Source organism: Erinaceus europaeus, chromosome 4, assembly GCF_950295315.1.
Source record: "Erinaceus europaeus chromosome 4, mEriEur2.1, whole genome shotgun sequence".
Taxonomy (NCBI): Eukaryota; Metazoa; Chordata; class Mammalia; order Eulipotyphla; family Erinaceidae; genus Erinaceus; species Erinaceus europaeus.
The window spans coordinates 105,256,026-105,281,956 of NC_080165.1; the positions used below are offsets into that span (position 1 = coordinate 105,256,026).

Genomic DNA, 25,931 nt, shown 5'->3' on the forward strand with positions numbered 1-25,931 from the left:
CCCCACCCCCACAGTACAGTGTTCCCCACATGCTGTAGTGCTTTGGCGTGAGAGTCTGGGCTTACACTGGGAGCTCTGAAGGAGAAAGCAGGCTTGTGATAACATGAACACAACCACCCTGGCAGGAGGGACATTCCGTGTCACTAGCTACTTCTAGCAGTGGCTGGCGGTCACCTGTCTGCCATGCTTGAGTAGAAGGTTGGTATTAACCTGGGAAGACTTTTCTGTTTTTGTTTTTGTAGAGCCTGAGCCTTGTGTGCATGTGTGATTTCCCTGCTCTTGGGCTGCTGTTTCATTGAGGTGGAGAGATTCATATAGAGAGGAGATGTCATAGCACCAGAACTTCTCATGGTGCTTTGGTGCCATGCATTTGGACCTCAGCCATGTGCATGGCAAGGCATGCACCCTGCCCAGTGAGCTATCTCTCAAGCTCAAGATTTTTTTTTTAATTTGGTAATTACCAACTGGAACTGGAAAAGATCTGAAAATTTGCCTACTCCGAGGGCTAATGCCTATGGGAGTGAAAAGTCTTATTACTTCTGCCTTGTCTCTCTGCAGGCTGGAGCTGGCCCCAGGCTGGACAGTTGTACAAAGTTCCATGTCCCCAGGTCCTCTGTTCTGGCACAGCCTGTCAGGCTGACAGGAAGCACTTGAGTCAGGCCTGGCCTGGGGAGGGGTCACAGCACACTCCCCACCCCAACTCAGCTGCTCCTGTGACACCACTTGTCACTTCCTCCTGCTGGTCCCTATGCTGATGGGGACTGGTGGCTGGGCGGGGGGCTGTGTCCCTAACCTTGGCCTCCCCCACAGAGCTCAGGTGAACATGCATGTGGGCCTGTTGGACAAAAGTGTCCCTCATGTGATCTCTTGGTCAGAATTCAGGCACTATTGTGTCAGGAGAGGAGAGAGGAGGCTGAGAGGGAATCAGGAAGTAGCTGGCTGTCCTGGTGTGTGTGATGGCTTGAAACTGGAAACCTGGGGTGTGGGGTCAGAGGAGAAACAGCAGCCCAGCCTTTGGGGAACCTGCCTCCATCAGCTCAGAGCTGGGTTTGCTCTGGGTGGGGGTGGGTAGGTCTATTTTCAGAGAGGCTCATAAATTCCCAGCAGCAGAGGGGATTCCTAGGGTGGGGGCACAAGGAGGTGGCTGTATCCCCACTCCAGGGCAGGTCTGACTCGATCTCACCTCCTTCCTAGACTCTAGGCTGGTGGGACTGGGGGTGGGGAGTGCTGATGGCACCCTGAGAACCTCTACTACCTTGAGGTTGTTTGTCTCCCAGAGGGCAGGGCAGGGCAGTGTGTCTGGGAAGAGAGATACCCAGAGATTTCTTCTCACCTCCAGAGAGACTCCTGCATGCACCCCTGTCCCGTCTCCCATGGCATGTATGTGAGTGCTTCCTGCTGGTGCTCCTGGCTGTTCTACACCTTCCTCCCATAAATCTACCACACCCACCCCTGCTGGCTCTGAGCTGCAGAGACACATGCCTGAGAGGCTGTGTGGGAAGTGACGCTCTTGTCTTCTGTGAGGGACCTGGATGCCGTGTGCCAGGTAGGCACCCAAAGCCAGTGGACAGCCATGGGGGGAACCTAAAGAAGTGGCAGGGGGCCTGCTGCCAGGTGCTCAGGCATATAACAGGGGCTTCAAGTACCCTCCCCACAACTTTGCACAAGACAGGTGTAGTATTTTTATTTTATATTATTTTATTTATTATTCTTTTCCCACCAGGCTTATCTGGGTTCAGGACCTACAAAATGAATCTACTCCTCTGGGCAGCCATTTTTTCCCTTTTTTTTTTTCCTTTCCTTTCCTTTCCTTTCCTTTCCTTTCCTTTCCTTTCCTTCTTCCTTCCTTCCTTCCTTTCTCTCTCTCTCTCTCTCTCTCTCTCTTTCTTTCTTTCCATTTTATTAGAGTAGAGAGAAATTGAGAGAGATGGGGGAGATGGGAGGGGACAGACACCTGCAGACCTACTTCACTGCTAGTGAAGCTTCCTCTTTGCAGGTGGGAGCAGGGGCTTGAACCTAGGTTCTAGTGCATGGTAATGTGTGTGTTCAACCAGGTGTCCCACCATCCTTTGAAAAGAAAAGAATTTGAGAGACAGAGCGCAGTAAAGGGGGAGAGAAAGAATGAGAGAGGAGAGATAGGGGGAGACACCTACAGACTTGTTTCACTGCTTGTGACAGGTTTGCCCAGCATCTGAGCCACCTGTCAGCTTGAGCATGGGGAACAGGGAGACTGTTTCCACTCTGAGCGTTGGGCCAGGCCTCCCTTGAAGGCAGAGAGCACAGTGGCTATGGTAGCAGCCCCCACCCCCCTCCCCAGGTTTCCTGATCAGGTTTCTTCCTGTGATCTGAGAATGGCTTTGTGGGGGGCACTGGGCTGGGCAGGGCTAGCTGGACAGAGGGACACAGGCCCTTTCATCTGCCGGGGTTAATGAGTAACCTATCCCAGCATACAGACGGCTGGCAGGAGGGCAGTAATGTCAGCATGCCCAGCCTCCTGGGTGTTGGAGGAGGCCTGCTGCCCACTCTCTGGGGACCAGGATCTTTACAGCAGACTGGTGGGGGAGGAACAGAGACTCAGATGTCAGGGGGAGGGGGAGGCCTTGGATGTTACTTGATTATTAGAACACAGAGTTCAGTGGTTTTAGTCTGTGTACCAAGTTGTATAGTACAGCCATTGCCACTACTTCATTCCAGACCGTTCTTTAAATTCAATATAGTTTTCATTAGTGATTTCTTTACACTATTATTTATTTACCTTTCTTTTTTTTTTTTTTGCCTCCAGGCTTATCACTGGGGCTCGGTGCCTGCACTATGAATTCACTGCTCCTGGAGGCCATTTTTCCCATTTTTATTGCCCTTGTTATTGTTGCTATTGCTGTTGTTGTTGTTGGATAGGACAGAGAGAAACTGAGAGTGGATGGGAAGACAGAGAAGGGCAGAGAAAGATAGACACCTGCAGACCTGCTTCACCATTTGTGAAGCAGGTGGGGAGCAGGGGGCTTGAATCAGGATCCTTACGCCTGTCCTTGAACTTTTCATACTTTTATTTTCTTATTGCTACCAGGGTTATCACTGGGGATTTGATGACTATATGATGAACTCACTACTCCTGGCAACACCCCCCCTTTCTTTTGTTGATAGAAACTGAGAAGGAGATAAGAGCAGTACTGTTTCACCACTTGTGAATTTTTCCTAGGTTTGAACCTCGTCCTTGTGCATGGTAGTGTTACACTGCCTGGCCCTATTGATTTTTTTTTTTTACCCGAGTCATGCTCACTTCTGGTTTATTGTGGTACTAGAGATTGAACCTGTAATCTCAGAGCCTCAGGTGTGAATATCTTTTTGCATAATTACTATGATATCCCTCTCCCTTATTAGTGACTGAATAGTGGTTTATAAGATTACAGGGTGTAGTTCTATACCATACCCATCACCAAAGTTCTGTGCATCCTCCAGCCAGAATCACCAGAATTCTCACAAAGTCTTTGAGACTTTGTTAGTCCCCTCCTCCTTTTTTTTGTTTGCATGTTCATGTGATTCAGTTCTCTATATTCCACATATGAGCAAAAACATCTGTTAGCTCTAAACCATTCTTTTTGTGTTTTTAAAAAATTTTTAAATTATATTTATTATTGTATAGAGACAGCCAGAAATTGAGGGGGGAGATAGAGAGGAAGAGACAGAGAGACACCTGCAGCCCTGCTTCACTGCTTGTGAAGCTTTCCCTCTGCAGGTGGAGACCAGGGGCTTGAACCTGGGCCTTTGTGCACCGTAAAGTGCACTCAACCAGGTGTGCATCACCTGGCCCCTCTTTTTGTGTTTTTTTACATAGAGATAGAGAAGACATGGGGAGAGAGAGAGAGAGAGAAAGAGAGGAAGGAATCATAGCAACAAAGCTTCCTCCAGTGCAGTGGGGGCTAGGCTTGAACTTGGGTCATACACATGGCAAAGCAGTGCACTTTCCAAGTGAGCTATTTCTCCCTCTCTCCAGACCATTCTTAGCATTCTTCAAAGAGTACTTGTGCTTCTCCCAGGTACTGGCGGTCTCTGCTCTGCTCTGTCTCTGTGGCCTTGTTCCTTTGAGCATCAGGCAAGTGGGGGGTTGGGGGGTGGCATCTGTGGCCTTGTACATGTGTGTTTTCGTCTTTCTTACTGAGGAGAATGTACTCAAGATTCATCGTGTTGTCTTGTAGTTCTCTTTACATTGTGTAGAGTGGTCCATTGTCTAGATACACTGTGTTTTGCTTATACATCATTGATGGGCATTTAGATTATCTCTACTCTTTGGCTATTGTGAAGAGCTGCTGTGGTATATTTATTTCTTTTGGACTCATGCCAGTGAGTGGAAGGATGATAATTTTGTTTGATGTTCAATGAACTTCCAGATTTTCCCAAAGTAGGCACACTATTTCAGCTCTTACCAACAGTATTCAGGCTCCAATATCTCCTACCTTCTCAACAACACATTACTATTATTATTTTTTGGAGTTTTTTTTGCCACCAGGATTTTTGCTGGGACTCAATGCCTGTATAACTCCAATGTTTCAGGCAGTCATTAATTTTCTTTTCTCTATATAGAGTGTGCAAGATGGGAATAGAGAGGGAGAAAGTGTGAGAGAGAGGAGAGATACCACAACAATGGCTCACTCCCTATGAAGCTTCTCCTGCAGGTGCTCCTCTGTGGTTGCCTGGGACTTGAACCCATGTCCTCAAGTGTGGAAACATGTGTGCTCTAATGGGTGAGGCACTTGCTGGCCCTTTTTTGATGATGGGTAGGTGTGAAGTGATTCTGAACTTGCTGTAAAATCATTTCCACCTTTTTGACAGTCAGGGCAGGTCAGTGCTATCTCTTCAGCCACTCAGAGTCACAGCAGGAATCAGCTGTGCTTCAGATGTGGTGGATGGTGACATAAAGCAAACTGCGGAACAGATACCTGTAATGTTAGGATTGAAGGGGTGAAAGCAGGTAGCAGAAGAGTATGTTTTAAGAACTTACACACACAAGAGACAGACTGGGAGTATGGATCAACCTGTCAACACCCATGTTCAGCAGGGAAGCAATTACGGAAGCCAGACCTTCCATAATGACCCTGGGTCCATATTCCCAGAGGGATAAAGAATAGGAAAGCTATCAAGGTAGGGGGTGGTATATGGAGCTTTGGTGGTGGGAACTGTGTAGAGTCGTTTTTGTCAGTGTTTACTTTTTATAAATAAAAATTAAGAAAAACTTACACACTCATCAGATTGGCAAACTTTTACAAGGAGTCACTAGACACAGATGCTATAATAATGGTAGCATTGTGTTCAAGGTTTTAAAAAATAGATATCAGTTACTGAAATTGAAAATAATTCACTGTCCCTTGTGATTTCACATTGGAAGCTGATATATAGCCCCATACCAGCCCCATACCAGCCCCATAGGCTTGGAGCAGTGGATTGGAAACAATGAAGTATTGCTAAAGTTGAATGCTTGTTCCCAGGAATGCAGTCAGCTTGTTTGTGCTGTAACCATGCTGTGGACTGTTATTGCAGTGACAATTTGAAAACAAATTCTGGTTTGACCTAGAGAAATGTTCATAACTCAAGTGAGAAAAAGCAAGTTCAGATGTAACATAGACATAACACAAATGTACTTTAGAAAAGCAAGGAGTGGGGGGTCGGGCGGTGGCGCAGTGGGTTAAGCGCATGCGGCGCAAAGCGCAGGGACCGGTGGAAGGATCCCGGTTCCAGCCCCCGGCTCCCCACCTGCAGGGGAGTCGCTTCACAGGCGGTGAAGCAGGTCTGCAGGTGTCTATCTTTCTCTCCCCTTCATCTGTCTTTCCCTCCTCTCTCCATTTCTCTCTGTCCTATCCAACAACGAATTGCGTCAACAAGGGCAATAATAATAATAACCACAACGAAGCTACAACAAGGGCAACAAAAGGGGGGAAAAATGGCCTCCAGGAGCGGTGGATTCATGGTGCAGGAACCGAGCCCAGCAATAACCCTGGAGGAGGAAAAAAAAAAAAAAAAAAGGATCCTTGTTTGAGCTCCCTGCTCCCCACCTTCAGGGGAGTCACTTCACAAGTGGTGAAGCAGGTCTGCAGGTATATGTCTTTCTCTCCCCCTCTCTATCTTCTCCTCCTCTCTCTCCATTTCTCTCTGTCCTATCCAACAACGACGACATCAAGAACAACGACAATAATAACTACAACAATAAAAAAAAAAAAAAAGAAAAGCAAGGAGTGAATGATCCTATTACTGTGTGTGAGAAAGCAAAAAGGCAGGGTGGCGTGTAGGACTGTTGGCTTTAGTTCTTGTGGGCAGGGAGAGAGGACATACTTAGACGTCTATTGTTTGGAATTTTTGGAGAACAAAAGGAGCCATTCATGGGAAGTGTTTGTAATCAAAGCAGAGTAGTGGGTAAGAACTGTGGCTAAGGGCCTGGCAAGATATCTCACCTGGATAGTGTGCTGCCTTGCCCTGCGAGACCCAGGTTCAGACTAGCTACCACTCCATGGGGTGGGGGGTGGGGAAGCTTTGGTGCTGTGGTGCCTTTCCCCATCTGTCTCTGTCTCTGTAAATATTGGCCTAGAATAGTGGAACTCCAGCAACAAAAATAAAAACAAACAAAAACTAATGCTGATAAGTTTTTAGACTACAAGTTCCAACTTCTTGACATGAATGTCAAGAATAATAACATCACATCCCTAAATGGAAGTCCCAGTGACCCTCCCCCGGTCCCTGCTTACCTCAGCTCTGTACCTGTAACAAGTAAGCCATTTCTGTTTCATTTTCTCTATTAACTCTTATCAGCCTTCTTTTGATTTCTAGAATTTCTTGGGTACTTGCTACATGCCCTTCTCACTTAGTCTTCTCACTAACCCCCCAAGGTTGGTCCTGGTGTTTCAGAGATCCTCACTACCTGGCTCCTAGAATGTGGCCTCTGACCCCGGAGCACTTACCTCTGTGTGAAATTTGACGGATGTGGCCAACAGTGGCCTCAATCTTCCACAAGTCCCTACTATGTGCCGCGCACAAGGAGCATAATACGTGTTGGGAGGAGAAGACAGGTTCTTCTTCTTTTTCTTAATTTAATTTTAAAATTAATTCTTTAATCTCTTTATTGGATAGAGACATAGAGAAATTGGCAGGGGAGGAGGGAGAGAGGGAAGGAGAGGGGGAGAGAAGCGGCGGGTGGGGCAGGGGGAGACCTGCAGCACTACCTCACCTCCTGTGAAGCTTCCTCCCTACAGATGGGCTTGAAACCAGGTCCTCATGTATGGTAGGTAACGTGTGCTCTACTGGGTGTATCCCCCTCCCCTGTCTAGTGGGTCCCCTAGGAGTTAGGTTTTAAGCCTGTCACATTTGAGCTGCTCCACAGGGCTCCAAGTGTAGGAATGAGCACATCAACCAGACAGACTGATGTCTGTTTCCATGAAGCTCCAGGAGTAAAATCACTGATCTAGAGACTGTATTTAAAGGGTCCAGATGAGGTGAGCGAGGGTGGGAGGGTAGGGAGGAGGAGGGGTGCACAGCCTGGGCCCTGGAGCTTGACGGATGTCCTCATGTTCCCAACATGAGGGAACATGGGATGTGTGACTCAGAGATGAGTAGAGGCTTTGCTCTCCTGCAAAAGCATCCCCCCAGCCCAACTTTTAATCTTTCATTCTTTCCTCCCTCCCTTCCTTCCTTTCTTCCTTTCCCACCAGGGTCAGTGCTGGCACTCAGTGCCTGCACCACTGCTCCCAGTTGCCTTTTTGCCTTTTTCCTTTTAAATAGAGGATGAGAGGCAGAGAGAGAGGGAGAGGGGGAGGGAGCGGGAGGGAGGGAGAGAGAGAGAGAGAATGAGAGAAAGAGAATGAGAGAGAGAGAGGAGACACCACGGCTCTGCTCTACTGTTGGTGAAGCTTCCCCTCTGCAGGTGCTCCCATGTTGTGGCTGGGGACTTGAACCCAGACCCTTGTGAATGGTGATATCTGTGTTCTAGTGTGTAAATCACTTCTCAGCCATCCAATTTTTTAAAACTATTTTATTTATTTATTGGAGAGGGAGAGGGGGAGAGGAAGAGGAAGAGGGAGAGGGGGAGAGAGAGAGAACACCAGAGTATCACTTTGGTACATGTACTGCCAGGGGTTGAATTCAGGATCTCAGGCCTGAGAGTCCAACACTTTATCCTCTGCTCCCCCTCCTAAGAGGCATGTGTTTCTTTGTGTACATTTTTTTTTCCAGGTAAGGAGGTTTAGAGATTAAAGAACCTTTCTGAGGTTAAACTCTTAGGCAAATGACAGAGCCAGTCAGTCAGACTTCATTTAACACTGTGCATTGAACTCTGTGGTCCTGTCAGAGTTATTCTGGCCAGATGGATGGGTGGCAGAGAAAAGGTTTGAGGGTGACACAGGATGAGAAGGACAGCCAGTTGAGGTAGATAAACTTCTGTCATTTGTGAGAGCCCTGCTCAGCTCCAGCTGATGGTGGTGCTGGAGACCTCAGATCCTCAGGCATGAGAGACTTTTTGCAGAACTATGATGTTGTCTTCCCCTCCCTCACCTATAGCATCTTGAATAAATTGTGTAAACTCGCTAAATCTCAGTTTGATTGCTAGGAGAATGAGACTAATAACCTTACAGGTCCTTATGGGTCAGAAATAGACAAAGAATTCCTGACAAAGAGTAAACACTGCTAGCAGCTGATGGCACAAATACTGAAGGAGCTAGTTGTTATCTCCTGCCAGAACATATGGTAGATGATAAGGAGTGAGGTGGGCTGTAGGGGTGGGGGGAGAGGGGGACACAAAGGATCTTAAAGAACTTCAGGAACTTTCCTCTGCGCTACTCTGCTAGACACTGCATCAGAATTTCAGGAACTATCCAAAAGTTGCACAAACATAGGTGGAATGACTGGGACTCAATTCTAGATCTTTCTGGCTCTGAAACAAGGCCAAATCACTTGCCTGGTCAGAACCAGAATATTCAGCCTTGTGTGCTGACCATATGCCCAGCAAGTCTGGCTTACTGACCACCTGGGCAGTTCCCTCTTGGATGTCACAAGTCTTTCTCCTTTCCTTTTTTTTTTTTTTTATTAAGATAGAGACAGGGAGGCTGAGTGGGAGAGTGAAAGATTGCAAAGCAACACTGTCCAAGTGAGCTGTTTCACTGGCCTGACTTTCCTTTCCCAGACTGCCTTTCCACTATAAGCCTTTTAGTGCAATCGTCAGAACTCTAATAAAATGATCCAAGTGACTGCTGGGTCTCTGAGTTACCTGTATGTATTTCTGCAGGGCTGTGAGCTCCTGGGGAACCCCAGCTTGGGGGTTCAGCCCACCCCTGGGAATATTTGCCCACAACAGGCTCTTTGAAAGATGGAAAAAACAAAACAAAACAAAACAAACAAACAAACAAAAAACCCACCACTCTATTCCTCTAAGACCTGGAGCTTCTAAACAGTTAATACTGTCCCAAGGGCTTTCTGTATTACCAGCTCAGGCTGCCTGTCACAGGCCATTAAATATCAGAGTTTATGCTCAGGATGCCAAGAGAAAACCTGAGTTCTCTGAGCCTCAGTTGTCTTCAGGGCATTCCACGCAGGAGAAAGTGCCAGAAAGCATTCCGGCAGCACTCACGGGCCAGGCGAGAGTGGTTGGGATCTGAGACTTGGAAACATGAAACTGTCAGCCACATGTTGTCCCCTGCTCGCTCCTGCCACCTCTGTGCTGCTTCTTGCTTCTTCTCCCAGGCACTGCTTTTCCTGCTCCTCTTGTTGGCAAGGGCCTGAGGTGTTTGTCCAGGCTAGGAGCAGGTTATTACTTACCTCTTCAGCTGTCCGTTCTTAGAACTTAACTTTTCTCCCCACCAGATGTGTGTGTGTGTGTGTGTGTGTGTGTGTGTGTGTGTGTGTGTGTGTGTTTGAAGAACTGGAGCCTCACTGTGCAGCCTCACTGCCCCTGGGTTGACTTTTCCCTCCATTATAGAAAGAAAGGTGTGTGGTGGTGCTACACCTGGTTGAGCACATGCATTACAGTGAGCAATTTCCTGAGTTCAGTTCCCACCCCTGCAGTGCCACCCCTCACCCCATCTCCACTTGCAGAAAGAAAGCTTCATGAGAGGTGGAGCAGTGCTGCAGTATCTTTCCCTCTTTTTCCCTATCTCCCTTTTTCCTCTCAACTCCTCTCTGTCTTTATCTAAAATAAATAAAAATTTAAAAACTTAAAAAAACAAGAAAGAAAGGTGGAAGATGGGGAGAGGCACCGAAGTACTTTAGTCCCACCCCAGTTCTGTGACTTTCCCACATGGTCCCAGGCTTTAGACTTGGGCATATGCCCTACCTGATGAACTGTTTCCCATGCCCCCATCTTGTGCCTACCCCCTGAGTTTGCTGGCTCATGGAGGCTCTTCAAGCCAGATTGGGCCCCTGACTTTAGGACAGGTTACTGCCACTGCTCGGATCAGTCTTTCTAGCCAAGGGTGTAGAGTGTGGCTGGCACTGGCCAGGAGGCTCAGCAGCAGAGCATAGGACTTATAGACTTGAGGCCCTTAGTTCCATCACCTTACACCTCTTGAACTGGAGTGGTACTCTGAACTCTCTGTCTCTCTCTGTCTCTCTTACATTAAACAAGCCTGTCCCACAGAGGAGGAGAGTGGATGGAGGTGAGTCTTCATTCCACTTTTCAGTGGTCCTTTTGGCCAGCCTGGAATAATCAGCTTTCCCATCTCTGACATGTTCTGCAAAGTCTTTCAAGTATTGTAGAACTACCCCCCTGTGGCTTAAATGTTTCCAGCTCTGTCTGCATTAAGTTTTTATTTATTTATTTTCCCTTTTGTTGCCCTTGTTATTTTATTGTTGTAGTTATTATTGTTGTTGTTATTGATGTCTTCATGTGGGATTTTACTGTTCCATGCCACCTTTTCTTTTTTTTTTCTTTTTTTTCCTCCAGGGTTATTACTGGGATTGGTGCCTGCACCATGAATCCACTGCTCCTGGAGGCCATTTTCCCCCCTTTTGTTGCCCTTGTTGTTGTAGCCTCGTTGTGGTTATTATTATTGCCATTGTTGATGTTGTTTGTTGTTGGATAGGACAGAGAGAAATGGAGAGTGGAAGGGAAGACAGAGAGGGGGAGAGAAAGATAGACACCTGCAGACCTGCTTCACCGCCTGTGAAGCGACTCCCCTGCAGGTGGGGAGCCGGGGGCTCTAACCTGGATCCTTATGCTCGTCCTTGTGCTTTTTGCCACATGCGCTTAACCCACTGAGCCACCGCCCGACCCCCCCACGCCACCTTTTCATTCAGAGACACCAAAGCTTCCCCCAGTTCCATACACTTTCCACGTGGTGCCAGGGCTTGAATCTGGGCTGTGTACATGGCTGGTTGCCCGACCAGTGATTGAGCTCTCTCCCTCCCCCTTTGTAATATGTAGAGTGTGGGGTCTCTAACATCTACATTCTCCTAGGCTGCAGCTATTGGTCATTTTTTGAACTGAGGTTAAAATGTGAGGAGTGTGACTTTCAAAGGCTAACAAATAATCACTTCCTCTTATCTTGCTGAGATCTTTCCAAGAAACTGAGCTCTGTTTACCTGCATGAGTTTAATACTTGCTTCCCTGAGGCTGTTCTAAATAATCAGCTTTCCCATCTCTGACATGTTCTGCAAAGTCTTTCAAGTATTGTAGAACTACCCCCCTGTGGCTTAAATGTTTCCAGCTCTGTCTTCATTAAGTTTTTATTTATTTATTTTCCCTTTTGTTGCCCTTGTTATTTTATTGTTGTAGTTATTATTGTTGTTGTTATTGATGTTGTTATTGTTGGATAGGACAGAGAGAAATGGAGAGAGGAGGGGAAGACAGAGGGGGAGAGAAAGATAGACACCTGCAGACCTGCTTCACCACCTGTGAAGCGACTTCCCTGCAGGTGGGGAGCCGGGGGCTCGAAGCGGGATCCTTGTGCTTTGTGCCGCATATGCTTAACCTGCTGTGCTATTGCCCGACCCCCGCTTTTTTTTTTTTAATTGCCACCAGGGTTATCACTGGGGCTTGGTGCCTACACAACAAATCCACCATTCCTACAGTTTTTCTTTTTTCTTTTACTTCTTTACTTCCTTTCTCATTTTTTATAGAGACAAAGAGAAATTGAGAGGGAGAGGTAGAGAGACAGCACTGCTTTATCATTTAGGAAATATTCCCCCTGCAGGTGGAGTCTGGGGGCTTGAACCTGGATCCTTGCGCATAGTAGATGCTCCATATGTATTTTCATATGCTTCTGTTTCCAAAAGTAAGTGATGCTAGTGGGAACCTAAAAAAAACAAAACAAAATAAAACAAAACAACCCTCAGTTATTCAGAGTTAGCCCATTTCATGTGAGAGATTCAGAATATCCTCATAGTCACACTGGAGCTCAGGATTATTTTTTTTTCTTTTTGCCTCCAGGGTTATCACTGGGGTTTGGTGCTTGTACTACAAATCCACTGCTCCTGGTGGCCATCTTTTTTCCATTGTTGTTGCTGCTGTTGTTATTGTTGTTGCTGCTGCTGCTGTTGTTGTTGGATAGGAAAGAGAGAAATTGAGAGATACAGGAAGACAGAGATGGGGAGAAGAGAAAAGATAGATACCTGCAGATTTGCTTCACTGCTTGTGAAGTGACCCCCTCTGCAGGTGGGGAGCCCATGGCCTGAACTGGGATCCTTGTGCTGGTCCTTGTGAGGAATTCTTTTTTTTTTTCCCCTCCCAAAAGTTATTCATTTAATAGTGAGAGAGGGGGAAGGGGACACACACACACACACACACACACACACACATGGAGAGAGAGAGAGAGAGAGGAAGAGAGTGAATCAGAGCATCTCTGGCACATGCAATGCCTGAGATAGAACACAGGACCTTGGGAGTCAGGAGGTAGTGCAGTGGGTTAAGCACAGGTGGTGCAAAGAGCAAGGACAGGCATTAAGGATACTGGTTTAAGCCCTGGCTCCCCACCTGCAGGGGAATCACTTTACAAGCAGTGAAGCAGGTCTGCAGGTGTCTATCTTTCTCTCCTCCCTCTGTCTTCCCCGCCTCTCTCCATTTCTTTCTGTCCTATCCAACAACAATGACATCAATAATAACTACAACAATAAAACAACAAGGGCAACAAAAGGGAATAAATAAATAAATAAATATTATAAAAAAGAACACAGGATCTTGTGCTTGAGAGTCCTGTGCTTTATTCACTGCATCGTCTCCTAAGCTGAGAAGCTTAGGGTTCTTATTGTTACTTCCAGGAACCCACCTTTGCACATGGTAAGATCACATGGCATCTCCTTCATGGGAACCTGAATTCTGAGTAGGGTCTCAGGGCTGAGTAGCTGGCAGCTGAGATTCCAATACTGATCTCATTCTCTGATTCCTGAGGCCTGGCTCTGAGGTTTTCCCTTAGATTCTGAGAGCTACTCTGTAGGCCTTACCCAAAGATTCCTTTTGACAAAATTAGTTAGGAGAAGGGTGGGGAAGGAAGGAGAGCTAGAGGGAAAGGAGACAGACAAGCAGACCTATGATGCTAAGTCAAACAAAGGAGGACCAACTTGTCCCGTATTTTTTAAGAAAAATATATTTATTAACATGAGGTATGGAGGGGGGTTATGGGGCAGGGTGGGGGGAGATAACCAGAGCATCACTCTGGCACAGGTGATGCCAGGATCAAACTTGGTACCTCCTGTTCCTAAGCCTGGGACTCTAGCATTGCACCCCATCCCAGGCCGCCTCATCCAGTTTGTTTGCAGTTTTTGCTCCAGCATGACAGGTAAGGGCTTGGCACGCCCACCGCTCTGTGACACATCACCCAGTTTTAGCTGTAAGCCTGTGTCCCCACCAGCAACATGGCTGAGAGATAAGAATAAGGATGAGACCAAGAATATGAAAGAGGACCCATAAGAAGATGGTAGATTAAAAAAAAAGTTAAAAAAATTTGAGTGCTGGGGAGATAGTATAATGGTTGTGCAAAAAGAATTTCATTCTTGAGGCTCTGAGATCCCAGGCTCAGTCCATAGCACCCTGTAAGCCAGATTGAGCAGTGCTCTGATTAAAAAAAAAAAAAAGGCCACCCCACTCTCACCATTTATTATTATTATTGTTATTGTTATTTTTTCTGCCTTCAGGATTATTGTTGGAGTTTGGTGCCTGCACCATAAATCCACTGCTCCTGGTGGCTATTTTTCCTTTTTTTTTTTTTTTTTACATTTTTATTTATTTATTCCCTTCTGTTGCCCTTGTTGTTTTTTTATTGTTGTCGTTGTTGGATAGGACAGAGAGAAATGGAGAGAGGAGGGGAAGACAGACAGGTGGAGAGAAAGATAGACACCTGCAGACCTGCTTCACCACCTGTGAAGTGACTCCCCTGCAGGTGGGGAGCCAGGGGCTCAAACCTGGATCCTTACACCAGTCCTTGCGTTTTGCACCACCTGCGTTTAACCTGCTGTGCTACTGCCCGACACCCGCATTTTGTTGTTGTTGTTGGATAGGACAGAGAGAAATCAGAAAGGAGGGGAAGACAGAGAGGTAGAGAAAGATAGAGACCTGCCGACCTGCTTCACTGCCTGTGAAGCGACCCCCCTGCAGGTGGGGAGCCAGGGGCTTGAACTGGGATCCTTGTGCTTTGTGCCACGTGCACTTAACCCATGTGCTAATGCCCAGTCCCCTATTTATTTATTTTTATGTGTCCGTTGCTGCTCCTTGTGCAACTAGTTCGAACGTGAAAGGAATGACAAAGTAGCTTCCTTGGACAGCGCACTGCTCTGCCATGTGCATGACCCAGGTTTGAGCCTGGACCCACTGTGTTGAAGAAAGCTTCTGCGCTGTGGTCTGTTCCACTCTCTCTCTCTCCCTCTGTGTCTCTGTCTGAAAGAAAGAAAGAAAGAAAGAAAGAAAGAAAGAAAGAAAGAAAGAAAGAAAGAGGAGAGAAGGAAAGAAAGGAAGAGGAAGGAAGGAGAAGGGGAAGAGAGAGATGGTAGATGGATTGCTTGTGGGGCCTGTGTGCGGGTTAGTCCTGGAAATTCCATTGAAGTACCCTTTGGAGGGGAAGGGGTGCACTGGGCCCCTGCATTCTGCTTCAGGGAGCAGTGGTGCTACTGCCCACCTGTCTGTCCACTGGCTCCGGCAACCTCAGCTCGGCTCTGCCAGGCCACCTGCCAGCTCTTGGAGCCAGCAGCTGGCAGCCCTTCAATCTGATAGTGTGTCTTATCTGGCTTCAGAAGAGAGCAGAACGCAACCAGAGGCCTGAGAGAGGTGCCCTGAGAGGAGGCTTTGTCCTCCTGCAGGCTCAGGGCAGCTGCTCCAAGTATTCTTCAGTGGGTGGTCTGAGAACATGTTCCCACCTCAGGGTCTCCTCTCTTCCTGGGCCTCCTGGGCTCTACTGTTCACTCAATAAACAAAAGGAGTGGTGTACAGGGCATACAGAACTAAAGAGAAAGACAAGTGACTGGGGTTGCATGGTGGCTCACCCAGTAGAGTATATGTTGCCATGTACAAGGACTTGGGTTTGAGTCCCCAGTTGTGGTGAAGCAGTGCTGCAGGTGTCTCTATCTTAATCCCTATTTCTTTCTCTAATATATTCTTGTGGTCAGGGAGTAGTACGGTGGATAAAGCCTTCGACTCTCGAGCATGCGGTCCTGAGTTCGATCCCCAGCAGCACATGTACCATGGTGATGTTTGGTTCTTTCTTTCTCTCCTCCTATCTTCTTCATGAGTAAATATATAAAATCTTAAAAAAACTCTGCTCTCTTATCTGGGTGTTGTAGGGTCTTGTTTTCTCATAGTGGGGAGACTGCAAAGAGTAGGGGAGAACTGGTGCTTGGAGGGGCTGGGTGTATGGGGGGGCTGGTGAATATACCTGGTGGCAGTGGGCCTCTGCTCTGCTGAGTGCATGGCTGCTGGGCATCAGGGCTGTGGGCTCAGTGTGTAGTGCTGCTCCCCGGCAGGACATTCTGGCATTTCATGGATGTCATTTTGCAAGGCTGGCCTCTCTATACTCAGCACAGTGAGGTCACACTCTGTCCCACCTCTGTCCTCCTGTCCGATTAGCTCATGGTCATGCATTCTATTTTTCCCTAGTAGATGTTTTCCCTCACTGGGGTTTAGTGTCTGTATAGCTTCTCCTTTCATGAGCAGGGAAAGGGAGGGGAGGGCAGTGGCATGGACCCATTTCCTGCAGGGCTGCCCTGGGAGAGGTGGGCCCTGGTGATTTCTCCTGAAGTGACACCACTGTCACCTTAGTGGACCAGACTTCTACTCTTGGCTACTCAACTCTCGAGGACCCTCAAGACCAGTGACCCTAAGAGGTGTTTTCAGACCACTTACCTGAGGGTCCTGCAAGGCTGCAAAATCATGAAGCAATATTACACCCTTAGTATCCTGTCAGCCCAGCTATCTAATGCTATCTCCCTGCCTGTCTGCCTGTCTGCCTGTCTGTCTGCAGCAGCATGGAGGGCTCCAGTACCAGGCCACACACTCAAGCTCAGGGACATGCTGGCCCTCTCCTTGGCTGGGGCACTGGCCCTCAGGGCACCTAGGAGTAGATGTGCTGAGTCTCTCCTTCCTGTCTGTTCCAGTTGAGTAGATAGCAGCGCTGGGTGGCATCTGCTAAGGCCACTGATTCCCCGACTCCCCCTTTGCCAGTGTGCAGGTTACTCCCACTCAGCCTTGACCATCACCCAACCTTGTGGGCTCAGGAAAGTCAGTCCAGAAGCTTGAGATAAGAGTCTCCACTTCTGGAGACTATTACTATTTTCATTAAATACTATATATTTATTGGATATAAATAGAAATTGAGAAGGGAGAGGGAGGTAAAGAAGGAGAAAGAGAGGCACCTGCAGCTCTGCTTCACTATTGAAGCTTTCTCCTGGAGGTGGGGGTTGAGGGCTTGAACCCAGGTCCTTCTCCACAGTAACATGTGCATTTGACCCGGTACACTACTACCCAGCCCAGGCCATTATATATAGTTTTCTTCCTTTCCTTCCCTCCATTTCTTTCTTTTCTTCTTTCCTTCCTTCCTTCCTTCCTTTCTTCCATTCTTTCTTTTCTTTCTTTCTTTCTTCCTTTCCTATATTTTATTTTATTTTATTTTATTTTATTTTATTTTTGCCTCCAAGGTTATTGCTGGGGCTTGGTGCCTGCACTATGAATCCACTGCTCCTGGAGGCCATCCCCCCCCTTTTTGTTGCCCTTGTTGTTTATCATTGTTGTTGTTGGATAGAACAGAGAGGAATTGAGAGAGGAGGGGAAGACAGAGAGGGGGAGAAAAAGACAGACACCTGCAGACCTGCTTCACCACTTGTGAGTCGACCCCCCAGCAGGTGGGGAGCCGAGGGCTTAAACCAGCATCCCTACGCCTGTCCTTGCGCTTTGTGCCATGTGCGCTTAACCCACTGTGCTACTACTTGGCCCTCTCTTTCTTTCTAACAGAGACAAAGGGAGACACCTGCAGCACTGCTCTACTATTCAAGAAGCTTCCCCCTGAAGGTGGGAACTAGGAGCTTCAACTGAGATCCTTGTGCATGTTAATCATGGTAATGTGTGCACTCTACTGGGTGTATCACTGCCCAGCTCCACAAATAGAGAGAATGAAAGAAAGAGAGAGAGAGAGAGAAGAGAGAGAGAGACACATCTGCAGCACTCTGATCTATTTGTGAGGCTTCCTCCCCTGCAGGTAGAGTCCAAGGACTTGAACCCAGGGCCTCCAGCATGGTTATGTGTGCACTCTACCAGGTGCCCCACCACCAGACCCACCCTTTTGTTTTTCTTGTGTGGCGAAGTGTTGGTGGCTAAGTTAGAGAGTAAGGGTGTGTGGTGTGTGTATGTGTGTGAGTGGTGTGTGTATGTGTGTGAGTGGGTATGGTATGTGGTGTGTTTTTGTGGCATATGCATGGTGTGTGTAGTGTGTATGTAGTGTATGCATGGTGTATGTGGTATGTGTGTTGTGTGTGTGTATGGAATGTAGTGGTATGGTGTGTGTGGTGTATAGTGTGTGTGTGTGTGTGTGTGTGTGTGGTGGTGTAGCTGAGCAGGTGGTAGTCGGGAGGGTGGGAAGACACAGACCTGGGTTGGTGTGATCACATGACTGTGACACTGGGTGCTGGAGGTGAGGTGATGGTAACGAGACCTTCTCAGGTGGCTTCAGTGGACAGTGAATGCTGGCTTTGGTCCCAACTTCAGAGACTGGCCTCCTACCAGCTTTGTGATAGCCAGCAAGACTTGACGTCTAAGCCTCATTTTCCCGTAGACTAGTGGAATTAAATAAACCTCCCGTGTGGTGGTCAGAGGGAGAGCTCCACTGCAGAGCACCAGATTCAATGCCTGTGGGTCCTGGCTTGCTGCCCAGCATCGCATGTGCAGAAGTGGTGCTCTGCATTCTCTCTCTCTCTTTTTGCTTCACTCTTCCTCATGTGACTTTTTCTCACTTGTGTAATAAATAATTTTTAAAGTAACCTGTAGTCAGCACACTAGGTAGAGTGCACATGTTACCTTTCAAGAAGAACTGGGTTCATGTCCTTAGTTCCCACTTGCGAGGGGGAAGCTTCATGAATGGTGAAGCAGGGCTGCAGGTGTCTCTCTTTCTCTCTCCCTCTCTATCTCCCCTTCTCTTCTCAATTTCTCTCTGTCCTGCCAAATAAAAGAAAGAATAAAAAATTAAAAAAAAAACCCGGGGTGGGGCAGAGCTGGTTGCCAAGAGTGGTGTATTCATCCTGCAGACACCAAACTCCAGTGATAACCTTGTTGTCAAATTAAAAAAAAAAAAACACAACCCTGAATTTTATTTCCTATATACAGGCATATATGTAGGGTGTACATATCTTTGTAAATTGAATCTATTTTTTATTATTTATTTTGGATAAAGACAGGAATTGAGAGGGAAGGAGGGAGAGAGAGACACCTGCAAACTTGTTTCACCACTCATGAAGTTCCCCCCATACACAGGTGGGGACTGGGAGCTTAAACCCAGGTCCTTGTGTGCTGTAATGTGAGTGCTTAGCGAGGTGTGACACGACACGAGCCAGCCCCTAGGGTTTATGTATCTTATGTCTAAGGGTGGCACAGGATGGAGGCTGTCATGGTTGCCTTTGTAATGGGCTTCTTGCATCAGTGTCCCAGGGGTGGGAGGGTTGGAAGGCGAGCATAGGTGAGGATGGGGCTTGGGTTGCTTTTGAGACCCCTCCCAGGTGCCAGCGCTGGCCTCCTCTCTGACTCTGGGTTGAGGGGGCATCCAGGACTGCTGGATTCAGCTTCTGACAGGTGGCTGGCTCTCAGCTGTGCTCCAAGGTCATGGCACTGTCCTCTGCTGCTTTGTCTTGGGCCCTCTGTGTGCGTTCCTGGCCCTCAAGGAGCCAGACCCCAGGGGCCATTACCTCTTGGTCTTGGGGCAACCTCTTGTCCCCCAGTTGGATGGCTCCATCATGTCATCATCTCCGCTCTGTGCTGACACTGGCTTCCTGGCAATCTATCTGCACACACCCCTCCCCTGGGCCCTGCACTGTGGCAGAGCCTGTGGGACCAGCCCTGCCAGGGAGGGGTGCTGTGCTATTCAAGGCTGGGCTTGGTGCTGGCCTTTCCCAGGCTGGAGACAGGCTTCAGTGACTTGTGTTGGAGCCTATTCCATCCAGTGTTTCCTCTTCTTTCCTGGGCATTATACTCCCTCCTTTACACCTTTTTATTTCATTTATTTATTGAAAAAATTGATATGGGAGGGAATGGACCTAGTTGAGAGCACATGTTACTACATGTGAGGACCTGGGTTTGAGCCCCCATTCCCTACCTGCTGGGCGGGGGAGCTTCACAGCTGGTAAAGCAGATCTGCAGGTGTCTCATTTCTCTCCCCCTCTCCTCAATTTTTCTCTGTCTTATCAAATAAAATAAAAGAGCAAGGGAAAAAAATACCAGTTGCCAGAAATAGTGATTTTGTAGCACAGGCAACAACAATAACCCTGGTGATAAGAAAGAAAGAAATAAAGAAAGGAAAAAGGAAGAGAGGAAGGAAGGGAGGGAGGGAGGGAGAAAGAGTGAGAGTGAGCCCAGCTGGATATCTCTGGACCTTTGTGGCAAAGTCTCTCCTATTCCCTCCCCCCTTAGCAGACGTGGGCTCCGGGTTCCAGCTGACAGGAAGGTGATAGATAGTCTAGCTGGGAAGGCCAGCTGTGGGTGCCAGGTTCTGGGATGCCTGCACACACTTCACCTCTGCTGTGGGGTCGGGCTCTACCACTGGCACCCTGAGAAGGGGGAGCAAGAGAAATCCCTCAGCAGCAGGCAGCAGGTCATCAGGGCAGAGAGCTTGGGAGGTGTGTGGCGTAGAGCTACACCCTGAGAGTCTATAATCTTCTAAACTATTATTAAGCCAGAAATATATATTTTAAATAGAAAAGACAAAGAGAGAGAGAGAAAGGGCATGAATATATGACAGCACCAAAGCTTCCTCCAGTGCAGTGGGAGTGTGGCTGGAGCCTGGGTTGTGCACATGATAAAACAGTACACTAACCAAGTGTGCTGTCATGCCAGCCCTACTACTGCTTTTTTTTTTATTTGCCAGCAGGGTCATTTCTGGGGCTCATGTTTGCACTATGAATCCACCACTCCTGGGGAGCAATTTTTACTCCTTCCCCTTTTCTATTTTATTTTGATAGGACAGAGAGAAATTGAGAGGGGAGAGGGAGAGAGAGAGGGCTGGGGAGACAGCACAGTAGTTCCGTAAAAGACTCTCATTCCTGAGGCTCCAAGTTTCCAGGTACAATCCCCAGCACCACAATTAGTTGGAGCTGAGCAAGGCTCTGGACTTTCTCTCTCTCTCTCTCTCTCTCTCTCTCTCTCTCTCTCTCCCTCCCTCCCTCCCTCCCTCAGTCCCTCTCCCTCCCCCTCTCTCCCTCCTCTCTCTCCCTCTCTCTTTCTTTCCTTAAAAAAGGGGGAGAAAGAGAGACATCTGCAGACCTGCTTCATTGCTTCATTGCTTTCTCTGCTGCAGGTGGGGAGTGGGGGCTCAATCCTGGGTCCTTTTGCATGGTAATGTGTGCACTCTACCTGGTGCTCCACCACCCAGCCCCCTATTACTGCTTCTTTAATGAGAGAAATCAGATCTCTGCCCTCAAAGTGCAGTGCAGGGGTGAATCCCTCACATAGGCTAATAGGGGCCAAGCATCCACCCCCTGTCCACTTGTCACCCAGTTAGAGTCCAGACTCTGGGTCCCATTCCCACTCCCTTTGTAAGTCTGTGTGGGGAGTGTCTGCTCCTGGAATCACCAGGATTGGGTGCCTACAACCCCATTTCCAGGCCCCCTCAAAGCCCTCAGGGCTCACATGAAGTCTGGGGGGCAGCACCTGGGGAACTGGGCACTCACTGACCCTGACCCTGACCCCTCTCCCAAGGTTTCTGTGCCTTGGCATGGAGACCCCCCCCTTCCAAAGGAGACTTCACTCAGCACTCCTGGAGCTGGGGAAGAGGTTGCAGTGTGGACCAGAGCTCAGTTCAGGATACAGCCTGCAACTTGGGGCTTATAGCAGGGATTTGGGCAGGGAGGCAGGATAGTGGATTTGCAAAAGACTCCCACCTACAGCTCCCAAGTCCCAGGTTCAATTCCCAGCACCAGCAGAAGCCAGAGCTGAGCAGTGCTCTGGGGGGGGGGGGGAATAATAAGCAAGCAGGGACCACAGGTGGATATGGCTAAGACATCAAAGGAATTCTTCTTTCTGTCTATTTTATTTTCAACCAGAGCCATACTCAGCTCTGGCTGATGGCAGTGCTGGGGACTGTAATGTGAGAGTGTGCTTTGTTATTATATTTTATCGTTACTATTACCATTATTACTATTGATACTTCATAACTCTGTCTAGAAGTAGTTGGTGTTTCAGGCCAGCAGGATAGCTCATCTGGATAGTGTGCTGCTTTGCCATGCGCACAACCCAGGTTTGAGCCCAGCCCCCATCTGCTCTGGGGGAAGCTGCAATACTGTGGCTTCTCTCCTTCTCCCTCTCCCTCTCCCTCTCCCTCTCCCTCTCCCTCTCCCTCTCCCTCTCCCTCTCCCTCTCCCTCTCCCTCTCCCTCTCCCTCTCCCTCCCCCTCCCCCTCCCCCCTCTCCCTCCCCCTCCCCTCCCCCTCCCCTCCCCCTCCCCCCCTCCCCCTCTCCCTCTCCATTCTCTCTCTCTCTCTCTCTCTCTCTCTCTCTCTCTCTCTCTCTCTCTTTCCATAAAGTCAGAAGCCAAATTGGAGCAGTGAATTCTGAGTTAAGGCACCAACTACAAACGGCTGCTTTGTCTCATGGGTAGCTGAAACCCCCAGCCTCACCCAGTGGCTCCTGGGTCTGGGGAGGAAGGGCTTGTGTGGGAGCCCTGGCAGAGTGAGAGGTATGGGGGAGACTTCATCTGGAAATAGAGGCTGTGTTCCGGGAAGGTGTCCCTTTGCTCTGTCCTCTTCTGTGTCCTCACCTCCCTCCTGTGGCCTCAGCCACAAACACCCAAAAAACACCTGCTGCCTTGAACTTGTCTGACCTGTTCTGATTGCCTGCTGCCCGCCATGGAAACCAGTGGCCTTGATGGTGGGGGATAAGTTTCTAGCAGTCCTGGGGCTAGGGTTCCGTGTCTGCAGAGACCAGTGGCCAGTGCCTGGGAGACAGATACCCTGGACACCCCAGATGTCTCCTTGCTGTGACAGAGGCTAGAGGCCAGAGGGAGAATGCTAGAGGCTTCTTTGTGCTCCTATCCCAGCTTTGAGATGATGTTTGTTTGACTTTTTCATATTTGATTATTTATATGTATTTTAATGATATAGACAGAGAAACACTAGAGCACTGCTCAACTCTGGCTGCTGGTGGTGCTGGGCATTGAGCCTCTCAGGCAGGAGAGGCTTTTGCAGACCATGATGCTGCCTCTCCGGCCCAGAGGACCTGTGATTTAAGTGCTGAACTGCTCCTTCCTCAGCCATCCCATGGAGGGAATCTGACCTGCCCCAGCTCACATAGCTCTTGTTTGTCTGTCTGTTTTTTGTTACCATGGTTACTGCATTCCCAGGGGTCATTTTATGTATTTTTGCTAAAGGGTGAGAGACAGAGAGGAGAGCCACTTGTAGCACTGCTTCACTGCTCTCAAAGCTTCTCTCTTTTGGGTGGGAACCAGGGGCTTCAACCCAGGTCCTTGTGCATGGTGACACGTACTCTCTACCAATTGCACCACTGCCAGGCCCTCACAAGGCTCCAGTGAATGGGAGAAGAGCACCCTCACCACATTGCAGACCCCACCTGAGAGTCAGTCATGTAACTATCTCTGCAAGTGGGGCTGGTAAAGTAGCTTACCTGGATAGTGCACTGCTTTGCCATGTATGTGACCTAGGTTCACACTTGGCCCCCACCACACTGGAGGAAGTTTTGGTGGTGCTGTGGTACTTTCTCTCTGCCTTTTTATCTCTGTCCTAATAAGCATGTACCTTCTTGCATCTGTTGTGTTCCCTTCCTGTTGGCTCCTGCTTGTGGGTGTTGGCTTCAGCATGTCTGGAGGCTCCTGGGATACTTCTTTCTGGGGCTAGCCCTTGGCTTCCAGTGGCACTCTCTTCTTTTTTCTGGGGGGAGAGGGGGTGGCATCTGAGAGATGCAGCGGTGCCCTGGGATCCATTTCAACCCCTGGGGCTGAGGATGGCCTTGCTATGCTCTGGAAGCTCCTTGGCCAGCCATGCCACCTTCCTCTGGAGACCAGGACTAGGGCGGCCTGCTAGTCCTTGTGGTCTGGCCCTCTGGCCATGTCCTTCAGTGGCTGGTGCTGTGTGTGCAAAGTCCAGCAATTGTGCCCAGTGGTCTCCATGACAGCCAGGAGGCTCTGGACAGCTCTACCCACTGCCCTCCAGCCCGCCAACCCTCTCCACCACACAACTCCTTGCTTCATTGCACGTGTTTGCATGTATCTCAACAGTTTCCTGCCCCTCCAGTATGGCTTGGCTTTTACCTTTCCATTTGGTGTAAACTGACTGGTTCCGGAGGAACCTTCTATCTCCAGCAGTTTATGAATCTGTGTGGCAGACACAGGCCCTCACCACTCTTTTCCACCTCCTCTGATGCTTGTTCCACATAGTAACAATGGGGGTATTGGGAGGGCTCCCCACACAGTAGGCAGCCCTGTGGTCTGTGGGCCTGGAACTGGAGAGGGAATTGTGGTAGAAAGCTGAGTTCCACTGTTTTTATTGTTAAAGAAGACACTGATTTAATAATATATTTATGCCTTCAGGTTATTGCTAGGGTTCATGCCTACACAACTGCTTCCAGCAGCTATTTTCCCCCTTCAGGGAGATGGTGAGAGATGGAGAGAGAGGAGATACATCCCACTACTGCTCCTGGAGCTTCCCCGCTACAAGTGCTTCTGTATGGCGAGGGGCTTGAACCATTTCTTGATCACCTTGGAAATATATTTTTAATTGAGAGACCAGGGCACCACTGCCCTGTATGTGGTGCCTGGACCCTGGACCCCCATGTGCCAAGTGCCTCCCTGGGCCTCTGCTGGCTGGGGAAGCTTTGGTATGGAGCAGGGGTTCTTGCCATGCACAGCCACTTCCGATCAGGTGCCTTTGGGGACACTAAGCTTCCAGCTGGAGAGGAAGTGGAGAGGAGTCAGCTGGGAGGGAGCATTATGGGAACATAGCAGGTGCTCACTCCAGCTGCCTGGCTGGTTTAGGAAGGACAGTGACCAATGCTTTCAAGTCCTCTCTCTGCTCTGGGACTGGCCAGCAGCCTTGGCTGCCCCTTCATGCCCACATGGAAGAACAGAAATGGGGAGACCCTTGCTCCCCTACCCATACCGCCCATATCATTGATTTGTGAGGTTCTCAGGCCATGGTGACCTCTCTTCTTTCCTGTCCTCTTCCCCAGGGTATGGCAGCTGGAGGGAGCTGGCCAAAGCGCTGGGCAGCTGGGACAGCCCAGCAGGGAACCCAAACCTCCAACTCTACGGCCCCCAGAGCCTGGGCCTCGAGGTGGGTAGAGACCTCCACATCCCTCCCCCTGATGTCTGGAGCCCTGAGTCCCTCATGGGGTGTCTATACTATTCTCCTGTGGCTGAAGGGCTATGTCTGCACCCCCATAACAAAGTGAACTTGGGGGGGGCATGTCCACCTGTCCTGGGGTGACAGCTGGACAAGTGCTTGGTGACAGACCCTTGGTAACAAGCCCCATACATGGCAACAAGCTCAGACCCTTGGTGACAGGCTCCATCCTTGCTGACAGAGTTTTGGGTCTACAGTCCCAAAGGTGGCAGGATAGCTGAGGTGAGGCTGAGGGGGTATGGGGGCCCATTCCAGCTGGAGCCCCATAGCTGAGACTTGGTGCCTGAAACAGACATGGATCCCCATGCTGGGACTAGAGCCAGGGAGGACCCATGACCCACAGGGCAGGGCAAGGCTGGGATGTCTCCAAGGGGTTTCCCCCATATCAGCGCAGGAGAGGGACAGAGCTGGTGGAGCTCTGGGGGTGGGGAAAGGAGGAGGAGTCAGGTCTCTGCTCGAAGGAGACCCTGGTCTCATGAGAACAACTGAAATTTTCCATTTAGGAAAATTCTGGGAAGTAAAGACTTGTCCAAGCTCACTCTGAGCACACAAACAGCAAGGAGACTAGGGAGAGAGGGTCAGTGGGCTTCCTGGGAGGGGATGGTGCCCTAGCCCTCGGGCCACTGCAGAGACTCTCAAAGCCCCCCAAGTTCTGCTATTACTCTAAGATCTGCTCTGAGCCCTGTCTTCACTGTTCTGTCAGGACCAAGACTCGGCACGAGGAGGGAATGGTAACAGCAGCTACCTGAAGAGGAATAAGCCAGTGCCCTGGCTCTCAGAGGTGAGGGAGTCTCTGTCCTGTTCCTTGAGACAGTTAAAAAATAGTTTGGGGGGGCCAGGTGGTGACACACCTGGTTAAGTGCACACTGCATTGTTCATGGACCTGGGCTCATGGACCTGGGTTCAAGCCCCTGGTCCCTACCTGTATGCATAGTT

At 49.0% G+C, this 25,931-nt stretch overlaps 1 protein-coding gene across 2 annotated transcripts in view; it reads left to right on the top strand.

The window, feature by feature from the left end:
- Window positions 1-25,931, top strand: part of B4GALNT3 (beta-1,4-N-acetyl-galactosaminyltransferase 3) — a 105,644-nt gene that overhangs the window by 56,322 nt on the left and 23,391 nt on the right. The window contains exons 2-4 of one of the 2 annotated variants that reach the window (XM_060190325.1): window positions 17,399-17,455; window positions 24,823-24,926; window positions 25,699-25,776. In XM_060190325.1, coding sequence (XP_060046308.1) covers window positions 17,399-17,455; window positions 24,823-24,926; window positions 25,699-25,776 — 239 coding nt within the window. The remainder of the gene's footprint in view (window positions 1-17,398; window positions 17,456-24,822; window positions 24,927-25,698; window positions 25,777-25,931) is intronic. The other variant, XM_007526261.3, reaches the window with a different exon arrangement.